This window comes from Tamandua tetradactyla, chromosome 11 (genome assembly GCF_023851605.1).
Source record: "Tamandua tetradactyla isolate mTamTet1 chromosome 11, mTamTet1.pri, whole genome shotgun sequence".
Lineage (NCBI taxonomy): Eukaryota > Metazoa > Chordata > Mammalia > Pilosa > Myrmecophagidae > Tamandua > Tamandua tetradactyla.
In genome coordinates, this window is record NC_135337.1 from 32,609,955 (window position 1) to 32,631,487 (window position 21,533).

At 41.1% G+C, this 21,533-nt stretch overlaps 1 protein-coding gene across 3 annotated transcripts in view; it reads left to right on the forward strand.

Moving 5' to 3' along the window:
• The window catches only part of TGFBR3 (transforming growth factor beta receptor 3), a 206,118-nt gene that overhangs the window by 136,056 nt on the left and 48,529 nt on the right, over positions 1-21,533 (forward strand). For all 3 annotated transcript variants that reach the window (XM_077120291.1, XM_077120294.1, XM_077120293.1), the window contains exon 5: positions 20,607-20,790. In XM_077120291.1, the coding sequence (XP_076976406.1) occupies positions 20,607-20,790 (184 nt within the window). The remainder of the gene's footprint in view (positions 1-20,606; positions 20,791-21,533) is intronic.

Consider the following 21,533-nt stretch of genomic DNA (forward strand, 5'->3'; position numbering starts at 1 on the left):
GGTCCCGGCTCATCCTGGGAGTTCTGTCCCACATTGCCAGGGAGATTTATATCCCAGGGAGTCATGCCCCTCGAAGGGGAGAGGGCAGTGAGTTCACCTATCAAGTTGGCTTAGAGAGAGAGGCCACGTCTGAGCAACAAAAGAGGTTCTCTGGGGGTGACTCTGAGGCTTAATTTTAAATAGTCTTAGCCTGTCCTTAGAGGAGTAAGTTTCATAGGGTTGAACCCCAAGATCGAGGGCTTGGCCTATTGATTCGGTTGTCCCCACTGCTTACGAGAATATCAGGAATTCTCCAAATGGGGAAGTTGAATATTTCTTCCTTTCTACCCAATCCCCCAAGGGGACTTTGCAAAAATTTCTTTATTCACTGCCCAGATTACTCTGGGATATATCAGGACATCACACTAACCTGGACAAACCAACAAGATCCTATTCAAGATTCCATGTATTTATGGTGTTCAACTAAACTGACTGTACAAGTTAACTTAGGTAATGCACTACCCAAAATATAAGTTTTACACCAAATAAACGTCTCTCCCTTTGGTCTTATACAGAAGTTGAAGTTTTAAGGAAAAGTGTCTTAATTCTAATTATTATTTATCTGTTTTAATTTTGTTTAAGATCTGTAAGAACTGCTTGGCCATCAGTTTAAGATGCACTGACAATGAAAACTGGAGAGTCTATTAGTAAACAATTTAACATCAACTCCTTTTGGAGTTAATTCCATATAAGGAGATTGTAGAGCAAGCGGTGAGCTTTAAATTTCCAATGCTGGGGAGGTGTCATGTGGAGAAGTTAAGGATTTAAATTTCGGGACACCTGAACTCTGCTTTGTTGCTTTTTGTTCAGCAGTCTTTTTTTAGGGAAAATAGTTTTCTCCCTTCTGTACATTTCTTCACAGCCCAGAAGTGATGGTGGGACATCTGTTGTTCATTCAGGTTCTCAGCAGCAGACAAGGAGGGATGCACGTCCTCTCAGCTGTCCCTAACAGGGTATACTGAAGTGAGGAAGGGAAAGCAAACACTTCCTTACTTGTATCCTGAGGTGAATTTCAGTGTGTGTTTGTCTGCTTAACAGCTTTTGCAGCAGACGGGGACCAGTGCTGTCCTCCAGTAGACTTATCTGCATTGTTATACCTGCCGAAATAAAAAAAAAAAAAGGAAATCTTTCACAATTAGTTTGGAGGACCTTGTGTTACTTCAGATGTCTCAGCCATCTATGCAGGTGACTTTAAAACTTTAAACTTTAATACTGTTTAAGGTCATCTGTCATTTCTGTCAAATCATTCCAGTCCTTCTTATGATTTCTCAGCACGAGCAAGAGAGCGCGCGTCAGGCAGGGAAAAGGTGGGATTTAGTTTCCTCTGCAAGTGACGTTCCTTTATCCGGTTGTTCTGGTTACCTAGGAAATAGGAGTGGGATGAAGAGTGATTGTTTCAGGCTGCGTTTCAAGTAGTGGTGTTTTGAATATGAGTCACACTCACACACACACACACACACACAGACACACGTGATGAGGTTCTCATAGCCTTCTGGTTTCCTTTCGTGGGGTGTATGGACCCCAGAGAATTTTGAATAGGTTAGGTTTGCCCCTCAGTGCTATCAGATATGAAAAGTAATCTGACCTCCTCAGTCTGTCAGTTTGAAACTACCAATACAAATCATATGTTGGGGTCATATACACTTATTCCTATTGATACAATCATTTCCATGCTGAAGAAAGAGTAAGGTAACCCAGTTGGGCAATAAATGTCTGAACAGTCAACCTGAGTTTGCTGAAAATATATTGGGAGAACCTTTTTTATTTTTTAAACAAATTGTCTTCAAAACATGCTGCAATTTGAGTAGACATTTCTCCAGAGTAGATATGCAAATGGTCAATAAACACATGAATAGATGCTCAGTATAATTAGTCATGGAGGGAATGCAAATCAAAACCACAATGAAGATTACAGCACACTAACCAGTGTTATTATTTGATTGTTATGGCTATAATCAAAAGTATTGACAAGGATGTGGAGAAATAAGAACCCACGCATACATTGCTATTGGGAATAAAGTGCTATATCCACTTTGGAAAATAGTTTGGCTGTTTCTTAAAAAGTTTCCATATGACTCAGCAATTCAATGCCTAGGTATAAACCCAAGAGAATTAAAAACATGCCTGCACAGCTTGTGCATGAGAGTTCATAGCTGCATTGTTCATAATAGCCAAAAAGTAGAAACAATACAAATGTCCATGAACTAAAGAATGGTTAAAAAGAATGTGGTATATCCATACCATAGAATATTATTCAGCTATAAAAAAGTAATAAAATTACTGATACATATTCCAACATGGCTGAACCTTAAAAACATTATGCTAAATGAAAAAAGACAGTCACGAAAGGCTGCATACTGTATGAGTACGTTTATATGAAATGTCCATAACAGGCGTATTCATACAGACAGAAACCAGATAGCACTTGCCAGAGCGTGGGGACAGGAGAGAATGAGTGACTGCTAATGGGTATGGGATGTCTTTCTGTGGTGATGAAAATTCCTGGAATTAGGTGGTGATGAGTATGCTAAACTATAAATATACTAAAAATACTGAATTGTATACTTTAAAAGGGTGAACTTTATGGTATGTGAATTATAGGTCAATAAAACTTAGAAAAAAAAACTTGTAGCACTCTTTAAAATTGGTGGTGTAGAATCAGTGAGTTAGATGTATAAATGTATCTTTTTACTTTATTCCATGTACCTTCTGATTTATTTTTTAAAATATCTTGCTTCATTTGCATTCCAACCCTGAGCTCTCCATCCTGCAAAATCTACAGACTTCAAGTCCTTGAGATACAAGTAGAAATTCTCAGGAAGAGACCCTAGTGCCCAGCTTTTTTTTTTTTTTTTTTTTTTACATTTTAATAGTTATGTTTTATTTGAATATGAAATAAAAGAATTAGAATTAACACATAAAAGCCATGGTTTAAAAAATATTGTTGCTTAAGAAAAAAGTGCATTGATTTAGATTTGATTTAAAGAGAAATATTCAGTACGTAAATAGTAGCTGTGAAATGACGCTGTGGCCTAATGGTGAAGGATGAATGTGAATGACTGATGCACGGGATATTATGGATATTCCGGGTTAAAACTTGGCACGCATTTCTCAGCTGCAAAGGCTGAAGACAGAGGGAAGTTTCCACGATGCCTAGATCAGGAGACGCTGTCGGGCTGCCTGTGGTTGGGGAGGGGAGGCTAACCAGGCGCAGGACATATGTGCCTTTTCTTTCTGGTGCCCAGCAAATGATACAGCAGAGACCATCCTCATTGCTGGCCTGTGAAAGCCAGGCAAGCCCGAGTGTGGGTGGCCCAGCCTCGCCTCAATCCCAGGGCTGGCTCCATCCCTACCTTCGGATGCCTTAGAGCCTTCGGATCCCAGGAGGTGACTTCCATTTTACCTGAAAGTGCCAAAGATGAGAATGCCTTCAAGCAGAACCCCCAAGCCCCACAATACCTTTTTATTGCATTTACTATTTTTCATATAGGTTCTGAAACTCCTGCTTTTCCCTCAGACTGAAAGTTCCTCTAAGGCAAGGGCTTTTATTAACCTTTGTTTTACCTGGGCTAGCATGGTGTCCGGCACCTGGTATGTGCTTTGTAAATATTGAATAAATGATGTTGAGGTCTGAGTTTCAGTTTTGGATCTGCTGTGTGACCTTGGGCAAGTTGTTCTACCTCTCTGGACTTCAACTGGCTGAGGTGTCCTTTAACCCTGACATCTCTGCATATCTGAGAGGAGCACTGATGGTTAAGTGCAGAGAATCTGAAGCCCAACTACCCACGTCCAAATCCCGGTTATGTTGCTTCCTAGCTGTTACTTATTCTGTCCATGCCACAGTTTCTCTGTCTATAAAATGGTGATAATAATAGTATCTATTTCATAGGATTGTTAAGAGTAAATGTTAATATATGTAAAGCTCTTAGAATGGGGCCTGTTGATCAGAAGGAGGGTATCTGAGATTCACTGACATTTTTTATTTTATTTTACTTTTTTTAGAAAAAACATCTTTTATCATGAAATATATATATACAAACAAATTAAAGAAAAAACAATTTTCAAAGTTCATTTCAACCAGTAGTGAGAGAACAGATTTCAGAGTTCTTTATGTATTACCGTTCCACTGTGTCAGATTTTTCATGCTAGCTGCTCCAAAACACTGGGATGTCTAGCTTTTAATAACATAAAATGTCTAATCCAGAGATTGGGGCCAGTTTATGTATGTCAGGATTAGTAGTTCTGCATGAAAATAAGGATTATTCAAGATTAGGATAGTCTCAGAAAATAAGCAGCGTTTTCCAGCCTTATTCACTCTTGGAATTACTGTGCTTTGATCCCTGCCCCCGGTCATTTATCATTAAAGTCAGGGAAGGAACGTACAGGAATGTGTGTTTAGGTGGGTGGATGGGTGAAAGGGGTGTGCCCCTGGATATTGGTCTCTGAGGTAGGGTTACCAGATTTAGCAAAAAAAAAAAACCAGGGTGACCAATTACATTTGAATTTTATATAAACAACAATTTTTTTTTAGTATGCCCATATGTATTTGAATTTATACTAAAAAATGACTCGTTTATCTCAAATGCAATTTTAACTTGGTGGCCTGTGTTTTATCTGGCAATCTCATTCGGAGGTAATTCAAGTTTTTATTTCTAGTTAATACCTTGGCCTGGGAGTCAAGAGGCCTGAGTACTAATCTTGGCTCTGCCGCTAACTGGTTATACATCATTGGACAAAATCAATTAACTACTCGGGCCTCAGTTTACTCATTTCTAAAATGAGAGGTTGTATCAGCTGATCTCTAAAGTTCCTCCCAGCTTTCAAACTCTTGTGATTCTTTGATAATACGACTGGTAAACGTTACATCCCAGTTTAATTGGAAACAGAAAATGGGACTCTGAACAGTGTTTCTTCAGCAAATCCAAGTAAATATCAAGTCAGGGCAGTTGAAATAAATGAGAGAAACCAAACTCTATGCTATTGGCTTTAGATTAAAAACAAATCAAAATTTAATCCTAATGAAAAATGTAAATCAATACCAGAAACATAAATGCCTAATATTTAAAAACTAGTTTTGCATTTCTAAGAGGGGGGAAGGGTGGGTAAAGAAGACTAGGGTTGCCAAAATCTAGTTTATTCCTTTTATTTAAACTGAGTAAAGAAAAAAAAAAAGGCCCAAATCTTTTGGGCCTCTGCCATCAAAGCACAAGCAGTTCTCTGGTCTGCACTGCAGTTTGGATGACTGACAAGACTCAGTGAAAAACAAGTGCTATTTGTTTTCCTGTGCCCAGTATTTAACTGGAAATCAGAAGGCTAAATTTCCAACCAGTTGTTAAATAGCCCCAGATGTGTGGGAGCTCTGTGCTAGGAAGGGACCTGCACAGCCTCTGCACCAGTGCGTGTCTAGTTGTTACCTTTTAGTGAATCCAGGTAATGTGTAACTGAGGGTTGCAGTGTCCAAAAATGCCCTCAGAATAACTCAGATATTCAAGCTTGTTTGCCGAGGAGGGAACTGTTTCCCTGTATTCTCTATTGTGCTACATTTTAAAATCTGGAATTTTTTTTTTCTTTTTTAATTTCTTCTTTTTCTTTTTTAATTTCTTCCTTCCCCTTCCTTGGCAGTTCCCTTCCACCCATGCTAACACATGAAATTAGCATGCCTGGTATAATAGTTTGTCCATCTACATTTTCATTCATCTGCCATGAACTTTTTGAGCACCTTCAAGATGCTGGGCACCATGTTAGATATGGAGGATGCAGAGAGAAATGAGAAAATCACCCGTCCTCAAGGAGCTTCCCGTTATGTTGGAGAGGTGGCTAGGAAATTGGGAATTGCAGTTCAGTTTAATAAATACCATTATTGGATCCTGAAAATCGGAAAAATGAGATCCTCTTGCAAATGCAATGAAAGCAGCTCCCTCTGTGAGGAGTAACTCATAGTAGCTGGACCAGGATTGTAGTTTCTGCACAACTGAGAGAATCATCCCTATAAACCTGAGACTGGATGCATCATTTGGATTTTCCAGTGAGGTCTTTCCCCAGAGAAGTTCTCTCTAGAAGGCAGATTAAATAACTAAACATTTCAAGATTGGTTCTTCTTCTTTTTATAATGTCTCTCGTAGAATGACTCACTGTGTCCTGTGGGATATTCCAAGTGGTTGTGTACCAAGCATTTTTTGTTCCAGAGGCTGCTTATCTGTTGGTTTTGTGGCTTGTCTATAAGAGCCTTAATTATAAGGGGCTTGATCCTCTCATGAACTAAGGTCAGTCAACTACCATATTTCCTAGGAATGCGTTTCTGGCCCTTTTGTGGTTAGAGAGCTCTTCCTAAATGTCACTCTGGCATTTAGAGTATTGGAAAGAGTCCAGTTTCAGTTGGTAATCCTGAGCCAGAAGAGGTTTTGAAAGACTTCCTTGGATTTATCCTGACTTGCTGGGTTAAGGCTGGTGACGGCTGCCAGTGGTCCCTGGCCCTTGTCAGGTTTGCCGGGGTGCACACTTCCTGAGGAAGACATCCTGTCCGGGAGGGATCACACAAGTGTAGACTTTTCCTGGCTCCAGGCAGCCTTGCTGTGTCATGTCTGTGCAGGCAGGAGCCCCAGCCCTGTGAAGGCGCTGCTTTCATTCAACAAACTGAGGTTAAATAAACTAGTTTTCACAGGGGAGAGAAGGTTGGTTTTCTTTGTGTAGAGATCTGTGACGTCCTTTAAGGCTTTATCGTCTCAGGCTAATCTGGTAATCTGATGCATCTGCCCTTCCCAAGCATTGGGCAGTTGTATCAAATGTTCCATCTCTAGTGCCCTTGGTTAAACACTCCAGAGAGTTGTTTGGTAGAAAAACTGAGTGTTTTGTCAAGAAAGGTTGCAGAATATTTTATTTCCATGTATTGGGAGGGGAGGGAAAAGAAAGGCTATCTCCTGGGAGATTCTGCTTGAGAATCTTAGAAGCTCATTGCTTGAGACCTTGGGTCCTTTCATATTCTGTTGACAGTGAGGCTCTTGGTAAGGGTTCCCCAAAGGTGGCCCACACTCCCCTTTTCAGAAAGGGACCACAGAAGGCCTGACTCCTTTCTGAACACAGGGTCATTGTCTTATTTGATGTAGCCCCAGTTTTCATACCTCCATCCCCTGTCATCTAACTCCATGCCTTGGAAGCTGGTTTTGATTTCTGCAGGAGAGGAAGGAACCCATTCAACCTTTCTTGTTTCTGTATCTAGGGAAGAATTTTTATCCCAAGATCTGATTTTGCCCTTGGTTCTTAACGCCTTATCCCTACATGGTCTGGGTCTTTTTGCAAACCTAGGTTCTAAAGCCAGTGGGTCAGGGAGTCATCATGATCTGCCTCTCCCAGATCTCCTGGAATACCAGGATCCAGGGTGTACCTGCAAGTTATGGGCTAGTGCATCTGCCACCTGTGACACAAAACCATAGTGGCTACTGCTCTTTTGACCTGTAGCCCTCCGTCTTATCATGGAGAACCTGTTCTTGAAATTCTGTGGTTTCTGGTTGATACAGGCTGTTGAGTGATGTTCAGATCTGCTGTTTAGAGCCAGCACTACTGTAACCCTTGAGGGTCTCCAGAGAAACAGAACCAACAAGATATATATATATATATATAGAGAGAGAGAGAGAGAGAGAATTATTATATGAATTGGCTCATGTGACCATGAGGATTGGCAAGTCTGAATTCCGAAGGGCAGGCTGCAAGTTGGAAACTCAATGAAGGTGCCATTGAATAACAGCCAGGAGAAGCTGGCTGGCTGAAGTAGAAATAGATCCTCTTCCTGATTGCTGAAATACTCAGTTCTCAGTTTAAGGCCTTCCACTGATTGGATGAGGCTTCTCTTATTGTTGGAGACAGTCTCCTTTGTTGGTTGAAGATGTAATCGACCACAGATGAAATCAACTGACGAATGATTACTATCCATGAAATACCCTCACAGTAACAATCAGGCCAGGGTTTGCTTGACCAAACCACTTGGTGCCATAACCTAGCCTAGTTGATGAATGAAATTAACCATCACAGACAATGAGGCAGAGATCCTCTCACAGTGAGCTATGAATCGTAGATCTGTCAGACAATGAAGATCTATCAGACAAAATCTGTCAGACAACCCTCATGGCCTGTTGCAAGGATATATAACAAGCACCTACCACGTGTGCCATACATGAGGAACTTTTTTAAACATTGCACGTATATTAATTTATTTAATCCTCATAATACCCTATGAAGTTAGGTACTACCATCATTAGCCTCATTTTAACAGGAATGAGTTGAGACAAAGAGTGTTACTTGTGCAAGGTCACATAGCTAATAAATGGTGGCTATGACTCATTAAAGTGCTTAGAATAGTGCCTGGCACATAATAAGTCTTCGATAAATGCAAATATCTTTTTTCTTAATGCTAGAGATTAGTTTGAGCTAGATTTTCCCTGCTTTCCTCCTGTGTGTCACATTGCACATTTGATCTTGAGATTGAGCAAAGTTAAGAGAGTGCATCTAGGCTTGCTGGATTTTAATTGCCCATTGCCACTTGGTGCAGTGCTCCCCTTTTTGCAGAAGAAAGTTTTTAGGTTAGATGACTTTCCCTGAAGTTTATATGCTGGAGGCACCATGATCATATCTGATGCCATATAATAATATTCCTGGACACTGTGTTAAACATCTGAAATAGTGTCAGTAGCTGCCCTCCCAAAGACTGAAAGTTAGCCAGGTAGTTGCCACCTTAAAAAATCACAGTCTAAGAATGATTAAACTCTTGGGTGTTTTGAGCCCATTTTCCCCTTTGTTTGGAGCCCCTGCCATTATCCTTTAGTCATAGTGCAAGGAAAGTGACCTCCTGAAGGACAGACATGATCCTGGAGCCCTAAACTTTCCAGAATGATAAATGAGAGCCTGAGGTGGGATTTGTTATATTGCCTGGCTCAAGTTTGTGACTGTGATGGCATCCATAATCTTGGTCTCCAGCTTGGAGCCACTAATGATTGTCCAGGGACAAGGCTTCAGCATTGAACCCTTAGAGCCAAGTCAGGGCATCAACTCCACCTGACCAAGTAAGGAACTAGAGTGGAATTGCCAATCTGGTCTTATTTTAGCAAAGTATGCTGTAAATGGCCTGTTTCAGCAGTGGATCTAGGTCATGCAGATATTTTATTTGAGTAAGGATTTTGAAACTTGGTCTTTCCCAATAAGCTTTTTCCTCTGGGTGTTCTGCTTGGACCATATCTGGACCAGCTCTACCAAGAGGCCTTGCTTATTATCTGCATCTGTGCTTGATCCACTGAGGATCATTTCTTCTTTAGTATGACATTAAATGTGCTCAGTTCAACCTTCTTGGCTTTGGCACAGAAAGTCACTTTGGTCTTTGACAGAGATTGATAAGTGTAGACTGCAAAGGGGAGGTGGGCACATGAATGTGACTTGCTAAGATGACCCTGCTTTGGCTTGAGTGTTAGCTAATTTTAGTAAATTTGGAGTGGGTTTTAAGTTGTGGTTTTGTGTTAGAGGCCCCATCTCCATCATGCCCCTAAGGAAATGTCCCTTAGAATGTTTTCTCCGCCTTTCCCCCAGACTATTCTTGGATCTGTGGTTGCTGGGCCATAATATGCAACACATTTCTCCTGGGGCTTGTATCAGCCATTCACAGAAGTGGTAGTAGTCAGGATTCAACCAAAGAAACAGAACCAGTAGAAGATATATATTAAGGTATTTATTGCAAGGAATTTGGGTTACATGTAATTGTGAGCACTGGCAAGGTAAGTCAGAAATCCATAGGGCAGACCATAAGCAAGGGTAGGCTAGAACTCTTGAGCGCGAGCTGAAGCTGCTATCCACAGGTGGACTTTCTTCTTTCTCCAGGAACCTTGCCTCCCCTTTCAGGCCTTCCAGCTGATTGAATCAGGTTCACCCAAAGTATCTGGGATAATCTCCCTTACTTAAAGTCAACAGATTGTGGACTTGGATCACATTCACAAAATATCTTCATGGCAACACTAGTTAGTGCTTGATAGAATAACTGGGGACTATAGACTAGCCAAAGTGACAATTAAAAATCGACCATCCCACAATCATTTTAAGTTTTTAATATAGACAGTCTGATATTCTTGCCATTTGGTATCCTGTATAGTCCCTCTACAACTCCTTTAGGATATGTGGGCAGTTCTTTGCCTTTGTTTACTATAACCACATCTCTCTTTTTCCAGCCAAGTAATTGTTTTGCTTCTGTAACAGTCATTACAATTTCAGTCTGCTGCTTTCGTTCCTTTTCTCCTTCACTTTCTCCAGCACAGCAACTCAGGCTGTTGGGGAAGAGGAGAAAGAAGGAAAAAATCCAAAAGGAGCAATAATCTTTGTACAAGAGGCAGAGGAAGGCAATAACCCCTGCTTGGCTTTATTGCTTCTCCCTTTTGTTCTCTTTAAAAGCCTGGAGACTTTTGCATTTGCCCACAGGTCCTAGTAGAGACCTTGGCTTGCTACCCAGGGTTTTACCTCCCTGCAAGCTGGTTTCTTCACCAAGGGGAACAGTCTTTTCAGGCACCCTCAGCACCTAGTGGAAAGAGCATAGTTTTTTAATTCCAGCAGACGAAAGTTTGAATTTACACTCTGTCTTTGGTTAGCACGGTGTAACCTGATACTTCACCTTGCCCCAGAGCCCCAGTTTCTTCAGTTGTAATACGTGAGAATTCAGAATCTATGTAATGTGCCCTTTGTAAGTGTTCGGTAAGAACCTTTTTGATGATTATCTTTAAGCATTCTCTTACGAGGACGAGGTGGGGCTCTGGTCTACCATACTCGACTTCTCTGAGTTTGGAAACTGACTGCAGAATAGAAAGAGTTCTGGAGTGAGAAACGAGGTCTTTGGTTCTGTTTTCAACTCTGCTACATACTAGGACTATGCCTTGGACAGATCCTTTAGCTTCTTTGAGCCTCAGTTATTTTGTCTGTGAAATAGAACTTAATCAGCCTCAACAAAGACAAACTCTCTAAAAAGAGTTCTAGGACTCTATTTGGAACCAGATGCTTCTAAAACTTAGTTTGTGCCCTTGAACCTGGGTAGGCCAATTGGATGTAACTTTAAAAAATGAGTCCTCTATATTGAGGGATTCCCCAGAAACACAATTGGGGGACGCAGAAATAGATCCAGGAATACAGCAAGTAATAGTAATGATGCCTATGTTTTAATTTTTTTTCCTGATAAAAATAATAATACCCTTAAAGTAGCTGGCAAGTGTACTTTGAGTTTTGGGACAAGCTGCTCCTAATATGATGCTCACATTGGAAGATGAGAGAAAGGGCACATTTAGGAGACTGGGGAGATCATTTTTTAAGTCTGTGGGCAATTGCTGGGTGGCCTGGGATTCTGCTTTGGAAAATGCTACATTTTAAAGCTGCTCATGGTTCGTTAATTTGTTAACCTGTGGGGACTGAGCTAATCTTTCAGATGGAGTGAGATCTTTGCTTCTCTTTGTGTATATACACACTGACATGTACTATCATTCTTGTAATGTTTCCATGAGAGATTGGAGTATTGCTTTTGTACTGGCGCATGTTCAAGTTTGTGCATGTTTATCTTCAGAGGGGAGCATCTCAGAGCTTTCTTCTTGAACATGTGTAAACATGTCGGGTGTTCGAACAGAGGGCAGTTCAATCCTTTCGTCCTTTTTATTTCAGCAAGAATACAAATTAAAAGCAGAGGATGATCATTAAGAATGTTTTGAGAAAAATTAATGGTCAAATAAATTTTAAGCCATTTTACTGAGAGAAAGTAATATGGGCATAGGGAGAAATAAAAACACCCAAGAATTTAAAAATGGTTGCATGGATTTGTGTTTCGTGAATGCATAATTGGCAGATACCATAATCCCATGGCTCATGAATATGTAGCTTTGCAAATTATAAATGTAAGTTCATGGGCATGGAAGTTATTATTTCTTTAAAGCAAACTCTTTTTTTAAACATTGAGTCGTGATAGATGGTAATAGAAAACATATTTCAGCTCACATTTCACATCATGTGGCTTTAGAAGAAACAGGCAAGCCCAGTCCTCCCAGGAATTCAGAATGTAGTGCTCAATCCTCTTTCGGGAGGTAAATATTTCAATACTGTTCCATTTTTTTATATGAGTTTGTTTTTGCTGGACTTTGTGTGCACAAAATATACATCAAAACATAATCTCCTTAATGCCTTTATGTGTGGGGACTGGTATGAGTTATAGGGCTAATCTGCCTAGGTCTTACTTAAACATAAACTAAATTCAAGAGAAATGCCCATTCTGCTTTACCATATGTCTTTTTCCCCTTAAAATTGAATGCAAATTCTTGGCATGGCAGGTGTTTCTGAAATATCAATGTATTTTTTCTTTGCTTTATTTTTTTTTCTGTTTTGATCTTTCTATTTTCCTAAATAGACAACTCCAAAGAAGAGATTTTTCTGTGGGGAAGTCAGTGAAAAGGAATAGGAATAGCAAAAGTTGGGTGTAGCACCGGCCAGAAGAGAGAAAGGAGCTGAGCCTGATTGTGCAACTGCTGAGCTTCCACCAGTACCAAAGACATGTAAAAGTGTGAAGCTGGGTGTGTGTGCATGGCTTAGGGCAGTCACAAGGAGCTGTAACTGAATAGCAGACCCTCATCCAACCGAGACGTCAAGCTCCAAATGGACCTTGGTAGAGCTGTTATGTTTGTGTGTGCGCGCGTGTGTGTGTGTATGTGTGTGTGTGTGTGTGTGTGTGTATTTCCTGGAACAGATTTTCCTCTGAGATCTCAGCAGGCTTTTCTTTATTGTTGAGGCGGTATGGCTTCTCTTATTTCACAAGGCCCATTTCTTTCTTTTTAGATGTGTAAGAAGATGACTCCATCCAGAATTTGGCTTTAGACTCAGTCTTGGCATTTTTTTTCACCAGGGCAGGGGAGGAAATTCTTGCTTGCTGTCTGAACAGTCTCCTTCAAGCTTTTACAAAGATTTTATTTGCAGTTTAAATAATATTTGCCTCTTTGGTCTAGAGCAGTGGTCCGCAGATGTGCATAGAAATCTATGGGGTAGGGTGAGAAGAGTCACGTGCAGGGAGGGGAGTTTTATAATGCAGTTCCTGGACCCTATATTCCTACACCACCTGGGAATTGCATTTTAACATGCCTCCAGATGATACACTGGTTGGAGGATTATGCTTTGAGGAGCAATGGGCTTGAGGTATCTTCTTGACATTGATTGTGTTATGTGGCTAGAATAAGAAGTGGATGGATGGATGCACATCCTCAGTTCATAAACCTGTTCTTTCCTTAGGATCATATTGGAGGAGGACCTAGAGCAACTCTGGCCAATAGAAATTTAAAGCAAATCATACTGGTGATCATAAAACTTCTATTAGTACATTTAGAAACATAAAAAGGAATAGGTAAAATTAATTTTAAAGATATATTTATCAAACTCATTAAACCCAAAATAATATCCTTTAGACATGTGGTCAGTGTAAAAAGTAGCAATGAACTATTTTAGTTTCATCTTGTACCAAGTCTTTGAAATCTGGTGTGTGTTTTACATTTACAACCCAGTTCCACTTAGATTTGCAGCGTTTCGGTTGCTTGACAGTGACACATGGCTAGTGGCTACTGCTTGGACAGGATGGATCTGGAGCAAGAGGGGCATTCTCCAAAACCCTGGCAAAGCTTGATTGTGTCACTCTCTCATTTCTCCACTGCTCGTGAATATGACCTCAAAATCATTCTCAGCACAGAACATTCTCTTCACGTAGGCACTGCCAATTAATTGGACCTCAAGATTCATTCATTCATTAAACAAACACTTATTGACTGCCTATTTTGGGACCTACACTGTTCTAGGTGGTGGGGATATACCTATGAAGAAAACAGACTAACATCCCAGCCTTTGAAGGACTTACTTTCCAGTGGGAGGAGATGGGCAGTAACCATAACAAGTACATAAATGTTATTGTATTTTAGAAGGTGACAAGTACTATAGGAAAAAGCAAATGTAGAGCAAGTTTGAGGAGTATGGTTAGGATTGGTGGAGTCAGAGCTGGGAGGTTGGGTTGTAATTTTAAATAAGTCCCATTGAGAAGGTTACATTGGAGTAGACTTGAAGGAGATGAGGTGAAACTTAAGATGAAATGTAATTGCCGACTTTGATCTTGGGGCTTGAAGTTTCATCAGGAGCATTTGGGAGCATTCTTTTTGGGGGGTGTCAAGGAGGCAGGAGAATGGAGAGAGGAGTAGATGAGACTTTATAGGGTGGCTTTAACAATAGCAAAGTTTCCGTCTTTCTCTTCACCAAAGACCAAACCAAATTGGAGGAGGCCCAGGAAGAGACTGTGATGCAACCCGCAGGACCTCTGAGTCAGCTGATGTGTTGAGATAAGTGTTAAAACCTCAGTTCCAGGAAAATGGTGCCTGCTAGGATTTGTTCACTTTGCTCAAGCTTAGGAAATCAGTCATAAGTCTTCAGTGGATCTGCTTAGAACTTTAAGAGTTAAAGCTTAAATGCAGGTGTAGAAACAAAACTGCTGGTTGCCTCTTTTGCTTTTTTCATGCTCGTTTGGACGAGGTTGTTGAATCCCATCCAGAAAAAATAATAAATTTGGCTCTTGTTGCTCAGCTGTAAGTTCTTGTAATAAAACTCCCAGCACTGGCAGATAGAGTAATGTTCTGCTCTTTAAAAAAGTCTGGTAGCATAACCAGAATTTAAAATACAAATATTGTGCATGGTTCAAGTACGGAAGAGCATTCCTGGAGAGGAGATGGCTTAGTGTGTATCCCAGCCCATCCCAGGATTTGTTAGAGAGTGAAATACTTCATAGCTGCCCCATCAACAGACCCTTGCTACCAATGGGGATTCTTGGAGTTCAGCGTTCAGTTCATTCCCACAGGAAGACATTTGTCATGTCAGGCAATGTCAGAGGAGTGGGTTTTAATTAACAGGTCAGAGGAAAGTTTAGTGGGTTGTGGGGGAAGACATGGAACTACTAAATATGTTTAATAGTTGGTTTATAGGTGGAGTTAGGTGAAAAATTAAATCATTATCTTTAAAGTCGAATGATCATTTACTGGAGAGTGAGGGAACTAAGGAGATTTGGTTGCAGGAATGAATAAATTATGACATATCTTTTCTTGTAAGTAAGAGGCTTGAGCTCTCATTCAACAAGCAATTACTGAGTCCCTGCTTTGTGCCAAGCACGGCATTAGGCCCAGGAGATCCAAAATGAACAAGGTGCTTTCTTGGCCCTTCAAGGTGGTATTTTTTTTTCAAGTGAGGGCAGCAGATACCCTGACAAATAACAGCACCTCATGTGAGAGAGGGGCTGGACTAGAGGTTTATACAAGACCCCCAGTGGGTGCTCCAGCCTGAGGAGAAAAAGGGAGGCTGGGAAGCTTCATAGAGAAGGTGAGGGGCAGCTCGTCAGGTGAGCAAGGCAGGAAAGAGCAGCTGAGGCAGGGGAGTAGGATGTAAAAAGGCCCATGAGTGTGAAGCCGCATGGAGTGTGAGTGGTTCAGGGTAGCTCGTGGGGTGTGTGGAGAGTGGCGGACAGTGTGGCAGGCAGAGGCCACATGGCACATTAAGATGCTTAGATTCTAACCTGTGTCATCATGTATTTACATTTTAGAAAGATAGCTCAGGTGACAGCGTGGAGGAGGACTAGAGAGGGGGACAGGACTGGAGGCCAGGAGGTAGGGAAGAAGTTTCTCTATGTTTGGTTGAGACAGAAATGGGATAGTAGCATGACAGAAGCTGTAGTCACGGTAGAGGATGGGGGGTGGAATAAACAGCTTTAGAAAGCATCTGTCATCCAAATATAAAATCCTTGCTTTTAAAATACTTTTAACAGTTTACCATTGACTCATGCAGTACTTATTAAAGCTAATGATTACAACCCCTCCTTGCATTAGAAAAACTCTTATTTCCTTCCTATTTCTTATTTTTTAAATTTTACTTATTTTTTGCTATTCTTTTTACATCCTATGTTCTTTCACAAACTTTAACCCAGGCCAGACTCTAATGATCAGACTAAACCATGGGTATTAGGCAGGGACTGGGGTGTGGGCAGGTAGAATAGAGACATGACATAAATATGTCATGTCTTTATTCAGCAGGGCTCTTGGCTGGTTCCAGGATGCCACCTTCATGACAAGAAGAGGACATGTGAGCTGAAGACAGTTCTGTAGGGTAGCTTTATACGTGGTTGAACAACCTCAGGCTCCAGCAAGTGCTGTTCAGTGTACTCAGGTAAGCCTGGAAGTGAACCTGTAAGTCAACCGACCTTAGTTTAGTCTTGTTGAACTTCTCAGAGGTTTAGATGAAAATATAGAAGTCATGCATGTGAGATTTACAGATATATACAGCTAACAGAATACTGATTTTTAAGTCATCTCTATAGCTTGAAATATGGGTCTAAAGAACATGTATGACTTTGTATTTATATTAAGAAAATTGCTGGTGTAAGGGAAGGACAAAAGAGCCTTGACTGATAAAATAAAGACCCAGCAATTTAGGTATCATCATCTCTTCGATCACCATTTTGCCTGGCTTATTACAAAAGTCTGTTACCGGGCTCCTATCCTTGTCCCCCTCCCATCTAGACTCACCATAGCAGCTGGAGTGATCCCTTTCTACATTTGTCAGTGATTTTAACCAACCTCAGTGGCAGCCTGCCTCATCCAGACTAATACTGCACTCTTTCTGTGGTCTACAAGGCTCTCTTGCACCTGTGTCCTCCATGATGTGACCTTTTCTCCTACTACTCTCCTCCTCACTCCCTGGGCTCGGGCCACTCTGGCCTCCCCATTCTTCATTCACCTGCCAGGCAGATTCCTGCCTCAGGCCTTTCCACCCACTCCTACCCCCAGCAGGAATGCCCTTCTCCCTAATACCCGCATGGCTCCCTGTTCGTGATCTTTCTTCTCAGCGCCTGCCTTAGGCTTTCCCCAGCACATTATTTTAAAGTATCATACCCCTCTCCTTTCACCTCAACTCATTTTTCTCCGCAGCACTCTTGACCATATTATATATATTTACCTATTTATTTTGTTTCCGTGTCTCCCTTAGTAGATGATAAGCTTCATGAGGATAGTCATGTTCTCGATTATGTCCCCAGCACCTAGAACAACTAGGCACAGAGTAGGCAAGTGCTCAATAAATATTTGTTAGAAATATGTTTAAAGCATAAATTAATGAACGTGAGATAATAGCAGGTTCATCTGATGTTAAAAAGCTCATGTGGTCTTGGGCCTCATGCAGTATCCACATCAGTAGAGGTAACAGATTCACAAAATTACACTTGTTCATACCACACCTGGAAATCCCATGTCTTGTGCCAGGCACCGTGTTTCAGAGCCCATGCTGGTGAGGATCTGCCACCCATAGTTTCTGAGGAAGAGTTGAGGGAGTTGGAGGTATTGCCCTGTAGACTTGATCAGGCTCAATGACATCTTAAACATTTGAAGGTTGGTATTGTGAAAGAAAGAAGAAAGAATTTTTCGGTCTGAAAGGCACAGCTAGGACTAGTGAATGGAAGACAATCTTCCATGTAGAAAGTAAGAGCCAAAATCTGTCTTGAGCCCTCAGCACATCATCTTTCTGGAAGGATTCAAGCAGAGGCCAGCTGCGATCAGATTCAGCAGTTTTGTGTTCTGGTCTTGCCCAACTGTTGGATCTCTGACTTTGGGCAGGCCTTTAACCTCTCTGAACCTCTGTTTCCTTCTCTCTGCTGTAGTCTACCTCACCAGTTTCCCCGAGAATCACATGGAAATTGCATCTGAACAGTACCTTCTAAAACATGGTGGGGGCTGGGCCGGCCTTTGTCAGATATCAGCTTTGTCAGAGCTGGAAGAGTTGGTGGTCAGGGGGAGCGGTCTGACTAACCCCTCGCTGAAGCAGAAAATTTCCACTGACCTGAAGTCAGGGACACTTCACTGCCCCTGGCAGCTTTGCTCTCTTCTTATTGGAATGAGCTTGAGGAGTGGCAGTTAACTTCATTTCCAAATTCCTCAGCCGTGAGTGTGCGATGATCCTGACCCAGGAGAAGGCGGGCCTGAGCAGGGTTGGTGGCGTGTGCAGGAATCGGCCAGATGTTGCCTCTTCTCAAAGCATTAGCTTAGGGGTGTATCTCTTTTTGAGAATTTCAGGGTAGATTCTGAAGTGGATCCCTATTTCTTATTTACATTGCCCGTTTTCTTCCTTCTGGCATGCACCAGGATGACATATCCCTCCTTCCACTGTGGAAAAAAAAAAAAAGTGCTCTGTGAATGCTGTATTTAAAATCCGAGGATTTTATTTTATGGAGGTAACATGAATGAGAACAGAAGAAGCAGATCATCCATGGACATGCGCCAAAACATTCAGCACGGTGCTGGCAGTGGGATAAAGGTCTCTGGACTCTTGTTGTTTTTTCTTTTTAGTGATAGGCTTGATAAAAATGACTTTCAGTACAAGTGCTTTTCACTGTACAGAAGATTTTACTGCAGTGTTAAAGTCAGGAAATGAGATAGACGTTGTTTGCCGTTCAGTCTTGATGAATAGTTAAGCCTCTGAGAAGTTATACAGGGTTATTGTGTGGCAGGTAAAAAGGCTCAGGAACTTTTTCTTATGCAGGCAGTGTCAAAACGAAGTCAGAGCTAAACGTTCTCCATTGGTTTTGCTTATAAAAGACATTTATACATTGCATTATTCTACTTAATAGCACTTTGTGATACCTGCTACATAGTAGGTGTGCAATAAATGGTAGCTATTGTTAGGAGTCATCATTGTTTATACATGGCTTATTAATGATCAGTTCTTCCCAAGCCAAAACAAATCATAAAGGTCCTCTTATTCTTTATTAAGTACTTAACAGTCTGATTTCTAGCATAGATTGACTGTCTATTTGGGGGTCCAAATTGGGAACCCATTTTGGGTGGTAGGGATATTCAGTCTGTCCAAGGTGTAGAGCTGGGCTCCCCAGCCTCAGCACTGTTTACATCTTGGACTGGAGAATTTTTTGTTGTGGGGGCTGTCCTGTGCATCCTAGGATGTTTAGCAGCATCCCTGGCCTCTACCCACGAGATAACAGGAGTGATCATCAAAAAATGTCCTCAGATATTGTCACATTTCTCCTCTTGGGACAAAACTGACAACCACTGGTTACAGGAAGTTGCTAGGTGCCGTGCGCTGGGCCCACCGTACAATAGTGTTTTTCAAAGGATGGATCACTCCATTCCCATTAGGGCAGTGGTTCTCAACTGAATTATCAGGGGAGCTTTAAAAATTACAATGCCTGGGCCCTGTCCCAGAGATCCTTATTGGTCTGGGGTGTGGGCTGGACATAAGAATATTTAGAAGTTCTTCAGGTGATTCTGGTTTTCAGCCAAGACTGAGAACCACAGCAGAGTGGGTCATGGAATCAATTAAGCAAAGTGCTTCTTTATCAGCATTAAAAAAATATGCATACATGTAGTTAAACAGAAAATACTTATATCCAACACAGTAGTTAGGGTAAGTGCCATTTTTTGTGTGTGTTAAGGCCATTGTTTGAAAACACTTCTGTAAGTGATAGAAGGGAACATATGCCAAAATCCCTGCCCTCAACCTGCTTTTAGTTTGGCTATTATATTTAAAAAAAAAAAAAAGAAGAAGGCTAAATAGTTAATATGACAATTAATACAAGACATTTATAGTTCTATGATTTGGAAATTTGTGATCCTCTTTGCTCATATTTTGAAATTTTATCCTGACGTTGGTAAAATCACTTACTTCATAGGTTCTAGCCAATAATGATGACATGTATGTTTTCAGCAGCAACTAATTTTCTTCCTTTGTATGTGCTATATATATATACACCATCATATGCTAGGTCAGCATCGGTCTAAATACATCCAGCAAGAATGTGAGGGTATGCATAAATCATCCTGAAAGTTTCATTAGGATCAGTTTAACTGCCACTTGACTTCATTATCTGTAGGAATTTGGGGACTTACAAAATAAACCGCTGTGCACATTTATCTCATTGCTATGAAAATAGTGTAATGCTGCAGAAGACTGGAATCTCTGGCCATACTTTTTATCTCAGAACTCTGCAGAACATAAACTGAAGGGACTCTGCTGGGTCCCCGCTATGGTGACTTCTAACAGAGGGTATAGCTGTGGAAGGTTGGGAAGTCATTCTTAGATGCTGGCAGGAGCTGGGGACACTTGTCCTCATCCTGAACCTTTTCCAAGGCCCTGAGAACACTCAACATGTTTTCCCTCCTGACTTGAAACATTAGTTGAAAGATTTGCCTTCCCTTTAGGTATCTAGAAAATAGCAATGATAATTCTTATGATTAGTCATGATACACTCTTCAGTCTCTCATCACAGAAGTTTTTTAAAAGTTCACAAGGAATCCTGCATCACTGATCGTTTTGCCATTACCTGGGAGAACCAGGCTTGGATTATTTCTACAGTCAGTTGCTGAAAAAAGATGACCTACTTGCCTAACAAGGAAGAAGATTGGTGACAAATGCACATTAGTTGTCTGTTAAGTGCTTTCTCTAATTATAATTCAGCTTTGGGTACCTCATTAAATGTGTGTTTCTCTTTCCTCTAGGTGTCTGAGGGCTCCATTGTCCACTTTTCGTCCGGAAACTTCTCCTTGTCAGCAGAAACAGAAGAAAGGAGCTTCCCCCACGAAAATGAACAGCTGTTAAATTGGGCCCGGAAGGAGTATGGAGCAGTTACTTCATTCACAGAACTCAAGATTGCAAGAAACATTTATATTAAAGTGGGAGAAGGTAAATTTTATGTGGTTTCAGTTAGTGACTGATTTATGGCAGTCAATTGTTTTCTTTCCCGAGACCAGGTGGTTAGGGCAGGGAATCATGGAATTGCAGAACGCGGGAGCTGGCAAGGACCTGCGGGGCCATTTTCACCTGCTCTCCCTTTCTCCCTCGCATCATCCCCTCCTTCCCATTCTCTTCTGAGAAAACCCTGGTGATGGCCAAGTGAGACTTGAGGAGTAGCATGTACGGGAGAGGGTGTGTTTGTGGTGGTGGGTTTAGAAGACAACTTGTCCATATACGCAGAAATTAGAAGAAGCAAGAAGATAAACGCATGGGAAAGGAGGTGATACCTGATGGAATGAAGGAGGAGTTGGCAAGAAAGATCAACAGCTAGGACTTCCTTCTGTCTGTTGTCCTGTAAACATTTGAAGCATGTCCATTTATGGTCTGAAAAGATCAGTTAAATTTTGGACAGTAGCAGAGGAAAATTGTTTAAATGTATTTTTGATAGTAATGCCTATTGTAAGGACAAATATTGGAGAAAGAAACTGCGTGGCCTTGATAAGAGATGCCCATTTTTAAGTTCCTTGCCTTGTAGAGGGATATAGCTAGCTGGTAATTCCATCTGGAAAGCCTGTTATTTCATTAATAACCTTTTTAATCAGTATTTTTGAAATGCCCATTAGTGGCTTCTGTATGGGCCTTTGTTAAAGTCAGCTGATTGTGTGAAAACTGTTTTAGATCTTCAATGTCCA